This window comes from Canis lupus, chromosome 17, assembly GCF_011100685.1.
Source record: "Canis lupus familiaris isolate Mischka breed German Shepherd chromosome 17, alternate assembly UU_Cfam_GSD_1.0, whole genome shotgun sequence".
Classification (NCBI taxonomy): Eukaryota; Metazoa; Chordata; class Mammalia; order Carnivora; family Canidae; genus Canis; species Canis lupus.
Window position 1 is genome coordinate 54,025,182 of NC_049238.1, and position 14,421 is coordinate 54,039,602.

Consider the following 14,421-nt stretch of genomic DNA (forward strand, 5'->3'; position numbering starts at 1 on the left):
CCCCTCTACTTCTGCTCTCCTTCAGCTCATTTGATACTCCAATAAAACAGAAATGAAGCAATCGGGTGGGAGTTTCCCGCTGCCTACTTCTGAGCCTACATCCTGCCTTCCTCTCTCGTTCACCTTACAGTAACATCTCCCAGCTTCTCTGAAAGGCTGACCTCTGCTTTGTACCCTCAACCCTATCCCAAGATATTTTTCTCCTGCAAGGATATCTTCTCTGTCAGCTCGCCCTCATCAACATGAACACGGGGCTCAGTCTTGAACCTCTTCCCTCTCTCTAGGTTCATAAACCCTCATAACCTCTTTCTGGAGCTCAAGGCTCATGTCCAGATATCTGCTTGGCATCACCACTTGGGTATTCTCTAGGCATCTCAACCTCTGCAAGTCTAAACAGAGCTCTTTTTTTCCCACCACATACCAGATCCCCACTTGCCACCTTCTCTATTTCAATCCACTGAGTGGCCAAAGTTATAACACCTTAGGTGAAAACCTAGATTCTCCATCCCTCACCCTGTGTCATTCATCAGCAAGTCCTGCCAGTTCTACCATAAGGTTAAAGTTCATCTGTGTCCTAGCTTGCCGAAAATCTCAATCCTTTTCAAGTCTGCGTAATATTTTACTGTATGTGTATACCATACTTTGGTTATCCTTCATTCGGTTTTTGTGAGTAGTGCTACCATGAACGGAAGGGTACAAATATTTCTTTGAATCTCTGCTTTCAGTTCTTTTGTGCCTATACCCAGAAGTGGAATAACTGGATCATATGGTAATTCCATGGTTAATTTTTTAAGAAAAAATGCTAAAGGGATTTATTAAAACCCATCAACTTACTGGAGAAAAGGACTGTTCATTGATTGCTTCATATATGTCCTATAGTATGTTAGGCATCAGAGAAATGGGAACGGATGGATCACAGCTCCTTCTCTCAGGAAATGCAGGAGTTTAGGAGAAGGAACGTTATCACCAGATGCATAAATGAAAGTAGCTCTTATATACTATATTTAGTGCTGTAATAAGATATGTATAGAGTGTTAATGGGAGCACAGTAGAAAAATAATGATTTGTAGTTTGTTTTATATACTATATTTAGTGCTGTAATAAGATATGTATAGAGTGTTATGGGAGCACAGTAGAAAAATAATGATTTGTAGTTTGTTTCTGAAGACAAAACTTCTTTGGAGTTTATCCAAGATAGGTAATCTACCACATTTTGGTTAGTAGTGGGTAATGCAGTTGAGAATTTACAGTGTACAAGTTTTGGTTGCACATTTGTTTTTTTAATAGCTAACTCAGTCCATCCACCTTTTCTGTGATCTCAATGTCTCTTCTGTTTTTTCTTCCTTTAGTGGTTTTTAATTGCTGACAGATCTTACAAAGTCAGTGCAGCAAGCTCGTTCTTCTTCAGTGGTGTGTTTGTGGGAGTTATCTCTTTTGGTCAGCTTTCAGATCGCTTTGGAAGGAAAAAAGTCTATCTCACAGGTAATCAGTTAAGCATGTTCATGAAATGAATAGGAGGACTTATTTCCCTAAGGTTCTTGGGGAATTGCCATGTTGATACAGAACTGATTTTTATTACACTGGCAAGAGGCTACACTGCCGCCAGAGTTGATGCTGGCCAAGCGTTTTAAAGGGACCAGCACCATACTTGACGGAGGCCATGTATTTGCATCTAAGCCTTTCAGAGCTGATGGTGCTCTCTGCAACTCCCAAATTCTAACTTAAGCCATGTTTCTAAAGAGAACAGAGACTGAGCCAGTGTACTAAATCCATTTCCGTGTATCTTATATGTTGGTTCATTTCAAACATGCTCTATAAGGCCCAGCATAGTTCTCTTGACAAGCTGAGCATGAGCTGGGATTTTTCTATTTCCAACATTATTGTGAATAATTGAAAACTGTGCATGCCTGGTAGATGCCAACTTGTAACAAAGATAGAGAAACCTTAGTTTTCTTTATAGTTTTTAAGAGAACATTTTTTTTTAAGATTTTATTTATTTATTCATGAGAGATGCAGAGAGGCAGAGACACAGGGGGAGGGAGAAGCAGGCTCCCTGTGGGGAACCCAGTGCAAGACTCGATCCCAGGACCCTGGGATCACGACCTGAGCCAGAGGTAGATGCTCAGCCACTGAGCCACTCACATGCCCTAAGAGAAAATGTTCTTAATGAAAAAAGTATAGCTTAGGAAATTTAAGTTTACAAAGGTTTATCTTTACAAATGTAAAATGAGTATAATTTATTACTTTGATCAAATGCTGTTTTACATCTAGATTGTTGACTACTGTTCCTCTCATTCTAGGTTTTGCTCTTGACATCTTATTTGCTATTGCAAATGGGTTTTCCCCCTCCTATGAGTTCTTTGCAATAACTCGCTTCCTGGTGGGCGTGATGAATGGAGGAATGTCCCTGGTGGCCTTTGTCCTGCTGAACGAATGTGTGGGCACCGCCTACTGGGCACTCGCAGGTACTGCTTCACTCCATGCAGATAACAGACTGTGAGCTGCCCCAGAAAACCTCACAGGGAACCAGTTTAATCCCAGAGTCTAAAAATGCACTTGGACTTGAAGCACTCTATCTAAGCATTACATTTGCTTTCCAGAGTTTGTTCTGTATGACCTTGCACAAGTCATTCTATTCGTATTTCTCTCCCCTGGAGCCTGCCTCCTGTAGATGGTGAGCTTGCCTCCCGTCCTCACAGATTGCCTCCAGATTATCCCGAGAGTCTTTTTCCTCAGAAGGGTATTACCTGTTTATACCTTAAACTGAAAAATAGTGCGGACATAAGAAAGCCTAGACACTTCTTTTCCAGCACCGTCATGTTTTTTATTAAATATTTATCTCATGGGCATTGCGGAGGAACGGCAAGTTGGAGGGACCAGATGATGTAGGGCCTGTGCTAGGCCAAATGAGACATTTGTTTTTATTTGAAGTGCAATGGGAAGCCAGTGGACGAATTAAATAGTAGAACAATAGAATCAGGTGGGATGCAGAAAGATGACCCTCGCAGAGGTATGGAGAATGGACCATTGGAGGGTAGAAGGAGAAATCGAGGGGCCATTCGGGAGGTAGTTGTGGTTCACCCATGAAACATGTTGGGGGCTTGCTTAGACAAGGTAGGGGGAGAGGAGCAGGGAAGACGGCCACTTGAGCTGGATTTTGGTGGGACAGTGACTTACTGAAGGATCAGAGCAGGGAAAGAAAGGAATTGAACCTCACGGCTTTGCTTGAAAACTGGGTGGATTGCTGGTACCATTGACAAAAATGAAGTCTAACCTGCTGAAATGTAGTTTTTACTAGTGCACACTGAGCAAAAATAGTAGACTTGAAAATTATTTAAAATAAGCAGACTGGAAATCTGCAAAATAGGATAAATATGTAACAGCCCATAAGCAGTTATAAAACCCCTCCAGAATTACAACATGCAAAAGCAGTGATTTGAAATGTTCACTTTTTAATTAATTTTTTTTAACCAAATAACCTACAGCCTTAGCACATCTCCATCTCCACACCTTACCTCTGTTGTCATTTCTAGGCATACATGTGTAGCTTCTTGCTGAACGTAAGATATGAATGGTCAATTGGACCCTCAAATAAAAATTATTGCTTTCTTTTACCTAAGATCTTCATCTTCTGGGACCTCTATCTATAGTAATGTCATCACAGAATTTAAGGTTATTCAACTAGGGTGCCTGGTGGCTCTGTCAGTGAAATATCTGCCTTTGGCTCAGGTCATGATCTCAGGGTCCTGGGATCGAGCCCTGCATCAGGCTTCACACTTGACATGGAGTCTGCTTGGGATTCTCTCTCTCCCTCTGCCCCTCCTGCTTGTGCAGTCTCTCTCTCTCTAAAAAAAGTAAAAAAAAATTTTTTTTAAGAAAAAGGTCATGATTTTTTTAAAAGATTTCATTTATTTATTCATGAGAGACACAGAGAGGCAGAGACACAGACAGAGGGAGAAGCAGGCTCCCTGAGAGGAGCCTGATGTGGAACTCGATCCCAGGACCCTGGGATCATGACCCGAGCCAAAGGCAGATGCTCAGTAAGGCGCCCCACATTATTTCATCCTAAACTAACAACCACCTCAAGAAAACTGAGTCTCAGAGAAGTTTAGTGATTTGCATGAGATCACACAGCAGCAGGTGGCAGAACTAGGGTCTGAACTCAGTCCCTCTGAAACAGTCCCATTCTATGGGCCGTTTTCCTTTTGCCTACATTGTTGTCAGTGGATACTAAGTGCTGGGAGCTGTTCTGAGCAATGACAGAAAGTGTTATTCTTGGAAGCCAGGTGCTGTCTGATGCACCATAATGAAGCTATAATAGCTATTGATTATCTTAAATTCCCAGGGAAATCATAGCGTCCCCACTCCCTTACTCATCAGACCACATGTTCTGATTGGGTGTTCTGACATGCTGGCCATCCTGCCACTTCAGCTCCCCCTCCTGCTGCCCCCCTTTCCTCACTGGGGCACAGAGTATACAAGTCATTATTGCTAGAGAATTGATCATCTATGGGCAAGAACACAAGAACACATTTCTTTCACAGAATTGTTGTAGAAAGTTCTTGTAACAAGATCGACAAGGTCCTGTGCCATGGGTTCCCTGCAGAAGCCTGCCTTTCCCTGGAAGGGTAGAGAGAGAAGACTGGAACAGCACACGGGCTCTGTAGTCAGGCACACAGGATACGGTCCCAACCATCCTATGTGTAGCTCTGTGTCCTAGACAGAGGCTCCTAACCTCTGTGCTGTTTCCTCTTTGCATATGGCCCATAATGGCACCTGCTTTATAGGACATTGCATGTAAAAGGCTTAATGCACAATAAAAATAGCTAGTATTACTACTGGTAGTGTTAGAAAGTATGTCAGAGGTATAAATTCACAAGTATATTGGGCAAACGAGTGGACTTAATAACCATCTCAGCACTTCGAAAAGCATAGGATTTTTGACAATCCCATGGTTGTTTTTTTCTGTCAGCATGCTGGCAAAAATCCATGTTTCGGGGAGGCAGACAAGAAATAGATAGCTGTGAAATATCATATATCTGGTGCTGATACAAGAAATAGGGAAAGGCAAGAGGGAGAATTGAAGAGCAGCCTGGGATTTAAGATGAGGATTTGAGGCACAACTTTTGTGAGAAGATCAAGTCCCAGTACTGCGATGATCTCATCACCTGAAAACCTTATCATCACCCAGCAAAACATCTTTCTAAGCTTCAGCACATGTTCAGGTGGACCGCAGGAGAGCATTCGGTGCAGAAAGCACTTGGGCAAATGCTTAAAATTCATCTTGACCACACGTAGTTTGTATTTTTCACCTTTCCTTTCTCCTTTTCCACTCACTCACTGGCCTCTCTTCCAGTTTTAGCATCTTTGGTCAGTATTTGTGGAGGCCTCGTCTTTTCTGCTGACACCTCCCAAAGACGGTGTTGGCTCTGTGGCTTGGGTTGGAAGGGATGGCATGGATGGTGCATTTCTCTAGTAACAGGTGTCTTTTCCCTGAATTAGGATCGATTGGTGGCCTCTTCTTCGCAGTTGGCATCGCTCAGTATGCCCTGTTGGGATACTTCATCCGCTCCTGGAGGACCCTCGCCGTTCTGGTTAATCTGCAGGGAACAGTGGTCTTTCTCCTATCTCTGTAAGTAGTTTTTCCTCATACAGGTTTAATTGAATAAGCAGAAGGAACATCTTAAGAGGATGTGGGTCAGTGAGCAGCGTTATTCCCTTTCAGGAGTTTGCCTGAACTGACTTTGGTGAAGAGCTAAATCCCGCAAGCGCTCCAATGCTTGGCAGCTGCCGGGAAGAGAGATGCTTAATTAATTCAGAAGGCAGGTATCCCTTGTTTCAAGTCACATCTCCATAGACTGTATTTTAACATTCTAGTTGTTGCCACAGGGTACCAGTTTCTTTTGTAACCTAATGCCTCAAGCCTAAAGATCTTCAAGCTGAATCAGGTCGGGTGCTAGGTGTCTGACTCAGGTATGAGATTGCAAATATCACAGTCCATTCATATCGAATATGTAGCAGCAACTATCCATCCAATAGGTGACTCTTATCTCAGGGCCTCTAAATGGTTGTGGATGTGGGAACTCTCAGATGTGGGAGAAATCCTTAGGGTGGATGGACTCAAAGCAGTAAAAGGGTGATTCCCTGGTCAAGGGCAGTATGCTCCAGACAACTTGCTCAAATGTCACACGGTGGTGCTCTAAATGCTGTAAGGCGAGCTACCAACTTAGAGCTGTTTTACCAGTTCTTTCTTCCTGTAGCAAATACTTTATTAATTATATAATTATTAATTATATTAATTATTATTAATAATGCCATTAACAGTGTTATGTAATAATATATTATACAATATAGAAGAATATTACTTATTAACATCAGCCCTAAATAGCCTCAGGCTCCAGTAACAATAGAACATATTTAAGACAAACTTACAGAGTTCTCCATAGAACTAACATTCAATACTGACCATCTCATTGGCACCCAGTTTCACTCATAAATACGGTACTACATTCTGATCTTTAGTCACAAAGAAATAATGCTATTTCCTTTCTTATTTCATCATTTTAATGACGTGCTTAAGAAGTTTGACTTTTTAGGGGTGTCTGGGTGACTCAATTAAGCGTCTGCCTTCTGCTCAGGTCATGATCTCAGGGTCCTGGAATCGAGCCCCATGTTGGGCTCCTGCTCAGTGGGGAGTCTGCTTCTCCCTGTCCCTCTGCCACTCCCCCTGCTTATACGCTCTCTCTCTCCCTCTCTTTTTCAAATAAATAAAATCGTAAAAAAAAACAAATGTTTGGGGATCCCTGGGTGGCTCAGTGGTTTAGCGCTTGTCTTTGGCCCAGGGCGTGATCCTGGAGTCCCGGGATCGAGTCCCATGTCAGGCTCCCTGCAGGGAGCCTGCTTCTCCCTCTGCCTGTGTCTCTGCCTCTCTCTCTCTCTCCTTGTGTCTCTCATGAATAAATAAATATAATCTTTTAAATCCTTAAAAGTTTGAGTTTTTAGCTTTATTTCACCAGAAGTTTTAACATGCTTAGGGGGAAAGACTTTCTCCTGCGGTATCAGACCTCTAATTTTAATCATTAAAATCTTTGGAATAGGGGCAGCCCCGGTGGCTCAGAGGTTTAGCGCTGCCTTCAGCCCAGGGCCTGATCCTGGAGACCTGGGATCGAGTCCCACATCAGGCTCTCTGCATGGAGCCTGCTTCTCCCTCTGCCTGTGTCTCTGCCTCTTTCTCTCTCTCTCTCTCTCTCTCTCTCTGTCTCCCATGAATAAATAAATAAATAAAATCTTTGGAATAAATAAAATTTTCAGCCAATGGTACCAGCTTCTGTGCCATAAAGTAAGGGACATCTGTAGTAGAATTTTCCTTCAGATGCTTCTTTAGTAGAGTCGTTCTTTATTCAAGTTCTACTAATTGAGGTTTGGTGGATTGAGGATTGAACTAAAGTCTGTTTTTGTATTCTCTTTGAAATAAGAGAATTAAATGTAAAAATGATTGTAATAGTGGGGCTCCTGGCTGGCTCAGCAGAAGAGCACGGGTCTCTTGATCTCAGGTTGTGAGTTCAAGCCCCATATTGGGTGTGGAGATTATTTAAAAATGAATAAACAAGCTTTAAAAAATGAATATAATATGGGACACCTGGGTGGTTCAGTGGTTGAGCGCCTGCCTTGTTCCCGGAGTCCCAGGATCAAGTCCTGCATCGGGCTTCCCCAGGGAGCCTGCTTCTCCCCCTGCCTGTGTCTCTGCCTCTCTCTGTGTGTCTCTCATGAATAAATAAATAAAATCTTTTAAAAAAGAGAATATAATAGAAATGGTTTGCCTATACTTAAAAGAGCAAAATGTATTAAATGTATTTAGTTATGTGAATTGGAATGACATAATTCTACCAGAAAGGGAAACTAACAACCTTTTATTAGTTCATGTATTATAAATTTTTGCGATAAATGGGTGCCTAGTATTGTCTTTGAATTAATAAGCATTCATGTAAATGTGGGCAGATGAATGAATCTTCCTTTTAAATGGCTAATAAGTCTCTTATTAGAGCAACTTCAATGGATGGCATGAGCTGTTCTGCCTTTCTTTCCTGAATGTAGTCTGAGTTTGTTACAGCCTAGTGCTAGGTGGGGACGTCCACACCCTAGGAAATGAATTTAGGTCAGGAAAAAATAGGAAGCAGAGAGAAAAGAGCATATAAAACTGAAACACATATTTATTCCATTAGGCCTTCCCACAGCCAGCCTTCAGTGTATCTTTTCGGATCGTCTCCCAGCTGGTTTCCCAGACCCTGTGCTCCAGGCACGGCAAGCTGCCTGTAGTTTGGCATCAGCTTGTGCTGTCCTGTCCAGGCCCCCTGCTTGCTGCTGCCCCTGCTCTTCCAATACCCTGCTCTCCATTTCTTCCTATTTAACTCCTGGCCTTCCAGGTTTGTTCAACTGCCACCCTCTGCAAACTTCACCCCATCACATCTCCAGCTACACATCATTTGCTTTTGTTTCTGAATTATACAGCACTTACCCCATGTGCCTCATGCCCTTTGAGCAGTGCTCTTATTCCCACTCACGTGGGAGTCTGTCTCTTTCTGCCCCAGGAGCTCCCTCCCGATGGCTGCAGGCTCTCTGCTCGGTTACATGTCCCCCAACAGTAAAGCCCAGGGCCTCCCGCACAGATGATCTTTCGTATCCATGGGACAGGTGTTGGCACAAAAATAGCTGGAATTAACCTCCAGGATTAGCTGTCAACGACATAAGAATAAGTCATGTTATTTTAGAGTCATACCTTGGTTTTTTTTGTCTTATTAGAAATATTATTGCAGTGCTTAAAAATTCCTCATTTTCACAATACTTGAATTTGAACAGTTTTACTCTAAAAATCAGTGCCCCCCAAATTTACAAAGATTTCCCGCCTTCTAAGAAATTCACAGGACATGTTTTGAGCAGAGGCAACGTTGTTAAATTAGCACTACAGCTTCCAAAGGTGGCCCCAGCACTGTGGAGGGGGCAGCATGTTCAAGACTGCTTTTTCTTTTAAAAACACATCCTGTGGGGCGTGCGGTGACTCATTCCATTAAGTGTCTGCTATCTGCCTTTGGCTCAGGTCATGATCCTGGAGTCTGGGGATCGAGCCCTGCATCAGGCTCCCTGCTCATCGGGGAATCTGCTTCTCCCTCTCCCTCTGCTCCTCCCTCTGCTCATGCTCTCTCTCACTCACTCTCTCAGAAAAATAAATAAAATCTTAAAAAAAAAATTAAAAATTAAAACACATCTTGCTGTTTGCTGTGCAAAATCTGCATGTGTTAGAATTTCTCTTCCCAAGTCTACCCATTGGCAGCGAGTGAGCCTTTGTGTAATTTGCCTTCTCCAAATGTGGGAACATTTGGGGTCAGGTTTGTGTACATGTCAAACCCTTTCCCTCACACAGTGTATTAACTCAAGTTTCCAAAGCTTGACTATCTCTCAAGTATAAAAATGATTTATAAACATTTATCAGTAATGTAAATCTCTCAAGTATAAAATCTCTCTCAAGTAACATCTCTCAAGTATAAAAATGATTTATAAACATTTAACAGTAATGTAAACATTTATAGAACAGTCATTTACAAACATTTTCACAGTGATTAATGCTTATCAACAATTCTGAAAACAGGGAAATTTGGAGGAGAAGGACAGGGACCTAAGTTCCCCAGAGATAGTGATTATTAGTATTTCTGCTCTTTCCTATCTCTTTTCTCTCACCTCCCCACCTCCCTCAGTTTTAATTTTTATTGCAATGGTCTTCTGGTATGTCACTTATTTTTCCTTCCCAGGCATACTCTCTCTATTCATCACAGTAGGCTTCGTTTATGTTCTTTGTATTTGCATTTAGACTCAAACAGGTGGTTTACATGGTAGCTCATAAGCGGCCCAGTGGAGAGGGTCAGTGGGTCCCCTTGATGATCAGCAGACCTAATTTCCAACACAACAATATTTTACTTGATTATCTACTTGTGTATCAGTAATAACAATCAAGTGGTAATGAAGTTGCAAATCAAGGGATTTTTCAGGCTGTTGTAGAAGGCCTGTGTCCCTGCTTTTGTTGACAATCAAATGCACGAATGTGCACAAATGTTCTCTCCCCACTAGCAAAGCTCTCAGAGGATTCGTGCCTTCTTGTTTCCTCTGAGCACCTACTGCATTGCTCGATACAAAATGAAAGTGCTCAACAAGTGGTTATTGATGGACTGGCCATCAATGAAGTTCCAGATTCCGTGGCATTTGTTGCCACTTCACCATCCTTTATGGAAAGGCATGGAGAATTCTAAAAGGCATCTTCCACAGCTGGTGGTACTTATAGAAGTCTCATTTTATGCAAATAATGTCACAGTAGATCAAAAGATACTAGATGCTGTATTTAGTAAATAAGGCATCTCTGTTCCTGTCCAAGTTTGTCTTTGGCAAGTCCTCTAGACCTGCACACAGAAGCGTGAAGAGGAAAAAGACACATCAGAGAGTTAAGTCTTAAAACTATCGGAAAATATCGGTGGCGATATAATTGTTCAATACTTTGTAGTTAGAGTAGAAAACAATTGTTTGGTACCTGGAAGTTAACCAGGAAATGACTTTTATTCTTTAAGGTTGTGGGGGACAGGAAATATCCTGAGGACAGAGTGTGTCAGCTGATTCAAGTGTTTTGAAGCAGTAAATGCTTGAAAGTAGTTGAGATGTGATAAACCCTGTTTAATTTTTATGTAGTCTTAAAATAATCTCTGCCTTCTTAAAAAACATCACTATGTTAAAAACATTTTTTTTAATTTATTTTTTCTGATGAGACAATAAAAATTGTGAGGCTTTGTAAGAACTTAACTACCTGCTATCTCTGTAGTATTATTTTCTTTTTTTTTTAATTTTTTAAAATTTATCTATTCATGAGTGACAGAGAGAGGCAGAGACACAGGCAGAGGGAGAAGCAGGCTCCATGCAGGGAGCCCGATGTGGGACTCAATCCTGGGTCTCCAGGATCACACCCTGGGCTAAAGGCAGGTGCTAAACCACTGAGGCACCAGGGCTGCCCCTCTGTAGTATTATTTTCACACTTTGTTAGGATTTAGAACCCTCTTTCTGACCTATGCTTTATGAAAAACTTGTATAATTCATTATTTTAGGTTTAACTTGCCATTCATCTGTTAAAATTTGTTTAAAAAATAAATGCATACTGCTTACCTTTTTTTTTTTTTTTTCCACTGCTGTTTTAGAAGTATGTTCTTGGTTTCCATTCCATTCATAAAGCAGGCTACTTTTTAACACTGGCACACTGTTGAAAGTGGCCCCCCCCTCTCTTTTTCACCTGTTATTGGGAGAGTTAGTTTGAAATCTCACATGGGGGGTCACCTGGGTGGCTCAGTTGGTTAAGTGGCAGCCTTTGGCTCAGGTCATGATCCCAGGCTTATGGGATTCAGCTGCACATTGGGTTCTCAGCTCAGCGGGGAGCTTGCTTCTCCTTCTCCCTACACCTGTGCCTACCCCTGCTAGTGCTCCCTCTCTCTGTCAAATAAATAAAAATCCTTAAAAAAAAGAAAAAGAAAGCTCACATGGATTCTGGTTGTGGTGAAAGAATCCACATATTCCAAGGTGAATTCTCTCCTCCCCGTGCCCATATTCCTCTATGAATACACAGCCTTTAATGACATCTCTTTCAGATTCATTCCTGAATCACCTCGTTGGTTATACTCCCAGGGTCGGCTGAGTGAGGCTGAAGCCGCTCTGTACCTCATTGCCAAGAGGAACCGCAAGCTCAAGTGTACGTTCTCACTAACACACCCGGGCAGCAGGAGCTACAGAGAGACCGGAAGTTTCCTGGATCTGTTCCGTTACCGGATCCTCTTGGGGCACACACTGACCCTGATGTTCATCTGGTAATTATATCTAAGGGCTTGATCCTCACCTCTGGTTGCTAAATGGGCTGTTGATAATATGTTCCTTCTACGGGGTTACAGAAAATTTGACCTGATTTGTCAGCTTGAAGTTGTTTTCATAAGAACACATCTTCTCTCCTCTGCTTTTGCAGCATCCTCTTCTGGTCAAGGAGAAACCCATGGTTTACCCATGGAATGTTTACTGAACTTGAGTAAATAGACAGCAGAAACACATCTTTGCTCCTGAGCTCTTCAATGTAAATATTTAAGTACCCCCCCACCAAACTCAAGAAAAAAAAAAAAGAGGAAAGAAAGCATATTAGAAGAGTTTCTAAATAGGAGCTTAAAGTACCTCCCTTTGGTTTTAGCAGCAAGTGGTCAGTTACCATGCTCTAGTTGTAGTGCCCTGGGCTGTACTTTGAGTGGCATTTCCACTTGCTAGCTCACTCACTCACTCCTGGGGGTGGGTAGGCAGTGGTGTTCCTTGCACAGATGGAATCCTGAGAGTGGGAAACGATGGACTCAAAGTCACATGTACAAATCAGTGAATGAAGAGATTGGCATTCTCTAAACCTGATTTTCTTGTTTACCTTATTCCTTCCTGCCTCTCAAAATGCTCTTAGCATTCATGCGAATCACACTGAATGATTCAAGATGGTTCCACTTAAAGCATGAAGTGGAAAGGAGAGAAGTGGATGGGCAGTGAAGAGAATATATGAACTGCATGTGTGTTTTAGTACTCTATAGGCCTACCACATTTTATTGTGCTTCTCAGATACTGTGTTTTTTACAATTGAAGATTTGTGGCAACCCTGCATCAAGCAAGTGTACTGGCACCATTTTCCAACAGTATTTGCTCACTTCATGACTCGTTTTGTTAATGCTCACAATATTTCAAAACCTTTCCACTATTATCATATTTGTCATGGTGATCTGTGATCAGTAAACCTTGGTATTACTATTATTGTTTTGGGGCACCATGAACCACACCTATATACAACAGTGAATCTAATAAATGTGTGTGTTCTGACCATTCCACTGATTGGCCATTCCCCTGTGTCTCTCCCTCTTTTGTCTCTCTATTCCTTGAGACACAACAATATTGGAATTAGACCAGTTAATTAGGCCTACCATGATCTCTTTGTGTTCAAGTGAAAAGAAAAATTGCACGTCTCTTACTTTAAATCAAAAACTAGAAATGAATCAGTTTAGTGAGGATCCAAGACCGACCAAACTAGGCTTCTTGTGCCAGTTAGCTGAATTTTCAGTAAAAAAAAAAAAGCTCCTAAAGGAACTGAAAAGTGCTACTCCAGTGAACATACGGATGATTAAAAGCAAAACAGCTTTATTGCTGATATGAATAAAGTTTTCATGGTCCAGATAAAAGATCAAACCAAGCACAATATTCCCTTAAGCCAGAGCCTAATCCAGAGCAAGATCCTAATTTTCTTCAACCCTCTGAAGGCTGAGAGAGGTGAGGAAGCTGCAAAAGAAAAGTCAGAAGCTAACAGAGGTTAGCTCGTGAAGTTTAAGGAAAGAAGCCATCTCCATAATATAAAAGCACAAGGTGAAGCAGCAAGTGCTAACAAAGAAGCTGCAAGTTATCCAGAAGATCTAGCTAAGATAATTCACAAAGAAGGCTACACTAAAAAACAAATTTCCATGTAGATGACACAGCCTTCATTTGGAAGAAGATGCCGTGTAAGACTTTTATAGCTGGAGAGGAGAAGTCAGTGCCCAGACAGTTTGACACCTGATAGGGGCCAGTGCAGCTGGTGACTTTAAATTGAAACCAGTGCTCATTGACCATTTGGAAAATCCTAGCTACCTTAAGACTACACTAAATCTACTCTTCCCATGCTCTCTAAAGGGAACAACAAAGCCTGGATGACAGCACATTTGTTTACAACATGGTTTACTAAATATTTTAAGCCCATTATTGAGACCTACTGCTCAGAAAAAAGAAAAAAAAAAGATCTTTCAAAATATTACTGCTCACTGACAATACACCTGGGTGCCCAAGAGCTCTGATGGAGATGTACAATGAAATTAATATTGTTTTCATGCCTGCCAACACAACATCTGTTCTGCAGTGCATGTATCAAGGAGCCATTTCAACTTTTAAACCTTATTATTTAAGACCTGCATTTCATAAGGACATTGGTGCCATAGATAGTGATTCCTGTGATGGATCTGGGCGAAGTCAATTGGGAACCTTCCGGAAAGGATACATCTAGATGACATTAAAAATATTCATGATTCCAGGCAGCCTGAGTGGCTCAGCGCTTTAGCACCTGCCTTCGGCCCAGGGCATGGTCCTGGAGACCCGGGATCGAGTCCCATGTCAGGCTCCCTGCATGGAGCCTGCTTCTCCCTCTGCCTGTGTCTCTGCCTCTCTCTCTCTCTCTCTCTCTCTCTGTGTGTGTGTGTGGTGTGTGTGTGTGTGTGTGTTTCATGAATGGATGACTAAAATCTTTAAAAAAATAGAATATTCATGATTCCTAGGAAAGGGTCATAATATCAACATTAACAG

At 41.9% G+C, this 14,421-nt stretch overlaps 1 protein-coding gene across 6 annotated transcripts in view; it reads left to right on the plus strand.

Annotated features, from left to right (window-relative positions):
- Positions 1-14,421, plus strand: part of SLC22A15 (solute carrier family 22 member 15) — an 81,313-nt gene that overhangs the window by 39,424 nt on the left and 27,468 nt on the right. For 5 of the 6 annotated variants that reach the window (XR_005372622.1, XM_038561865.1, XM_038561863.1 and 2 more), the window contains exons 3-6: positions 1,350-1,482; positions 2,301-2,465; positions 5,503-5,632; positions 11,673-11,888. Coding sequence is in view for 5 of the 6 variants with exons in the window: in XM_038561865.1 (XP_038417793.1) it covers positions 1,350-1,482; positions 2,301-2,465; positions 5,503-5,632; positions 11,673-11,888 (644 nt within the window). In the remaining variant the exon portion in view is untranslated. The remainder of the gene's footprint in view (positions 1-1,349; positions 1,483-2,300; positions 2,466-5,502; positions 5,633-11,672; positions 11,889-14,421) is intronic. The other variant, XM_038561866.1, reaches the window with a different exon arrangement.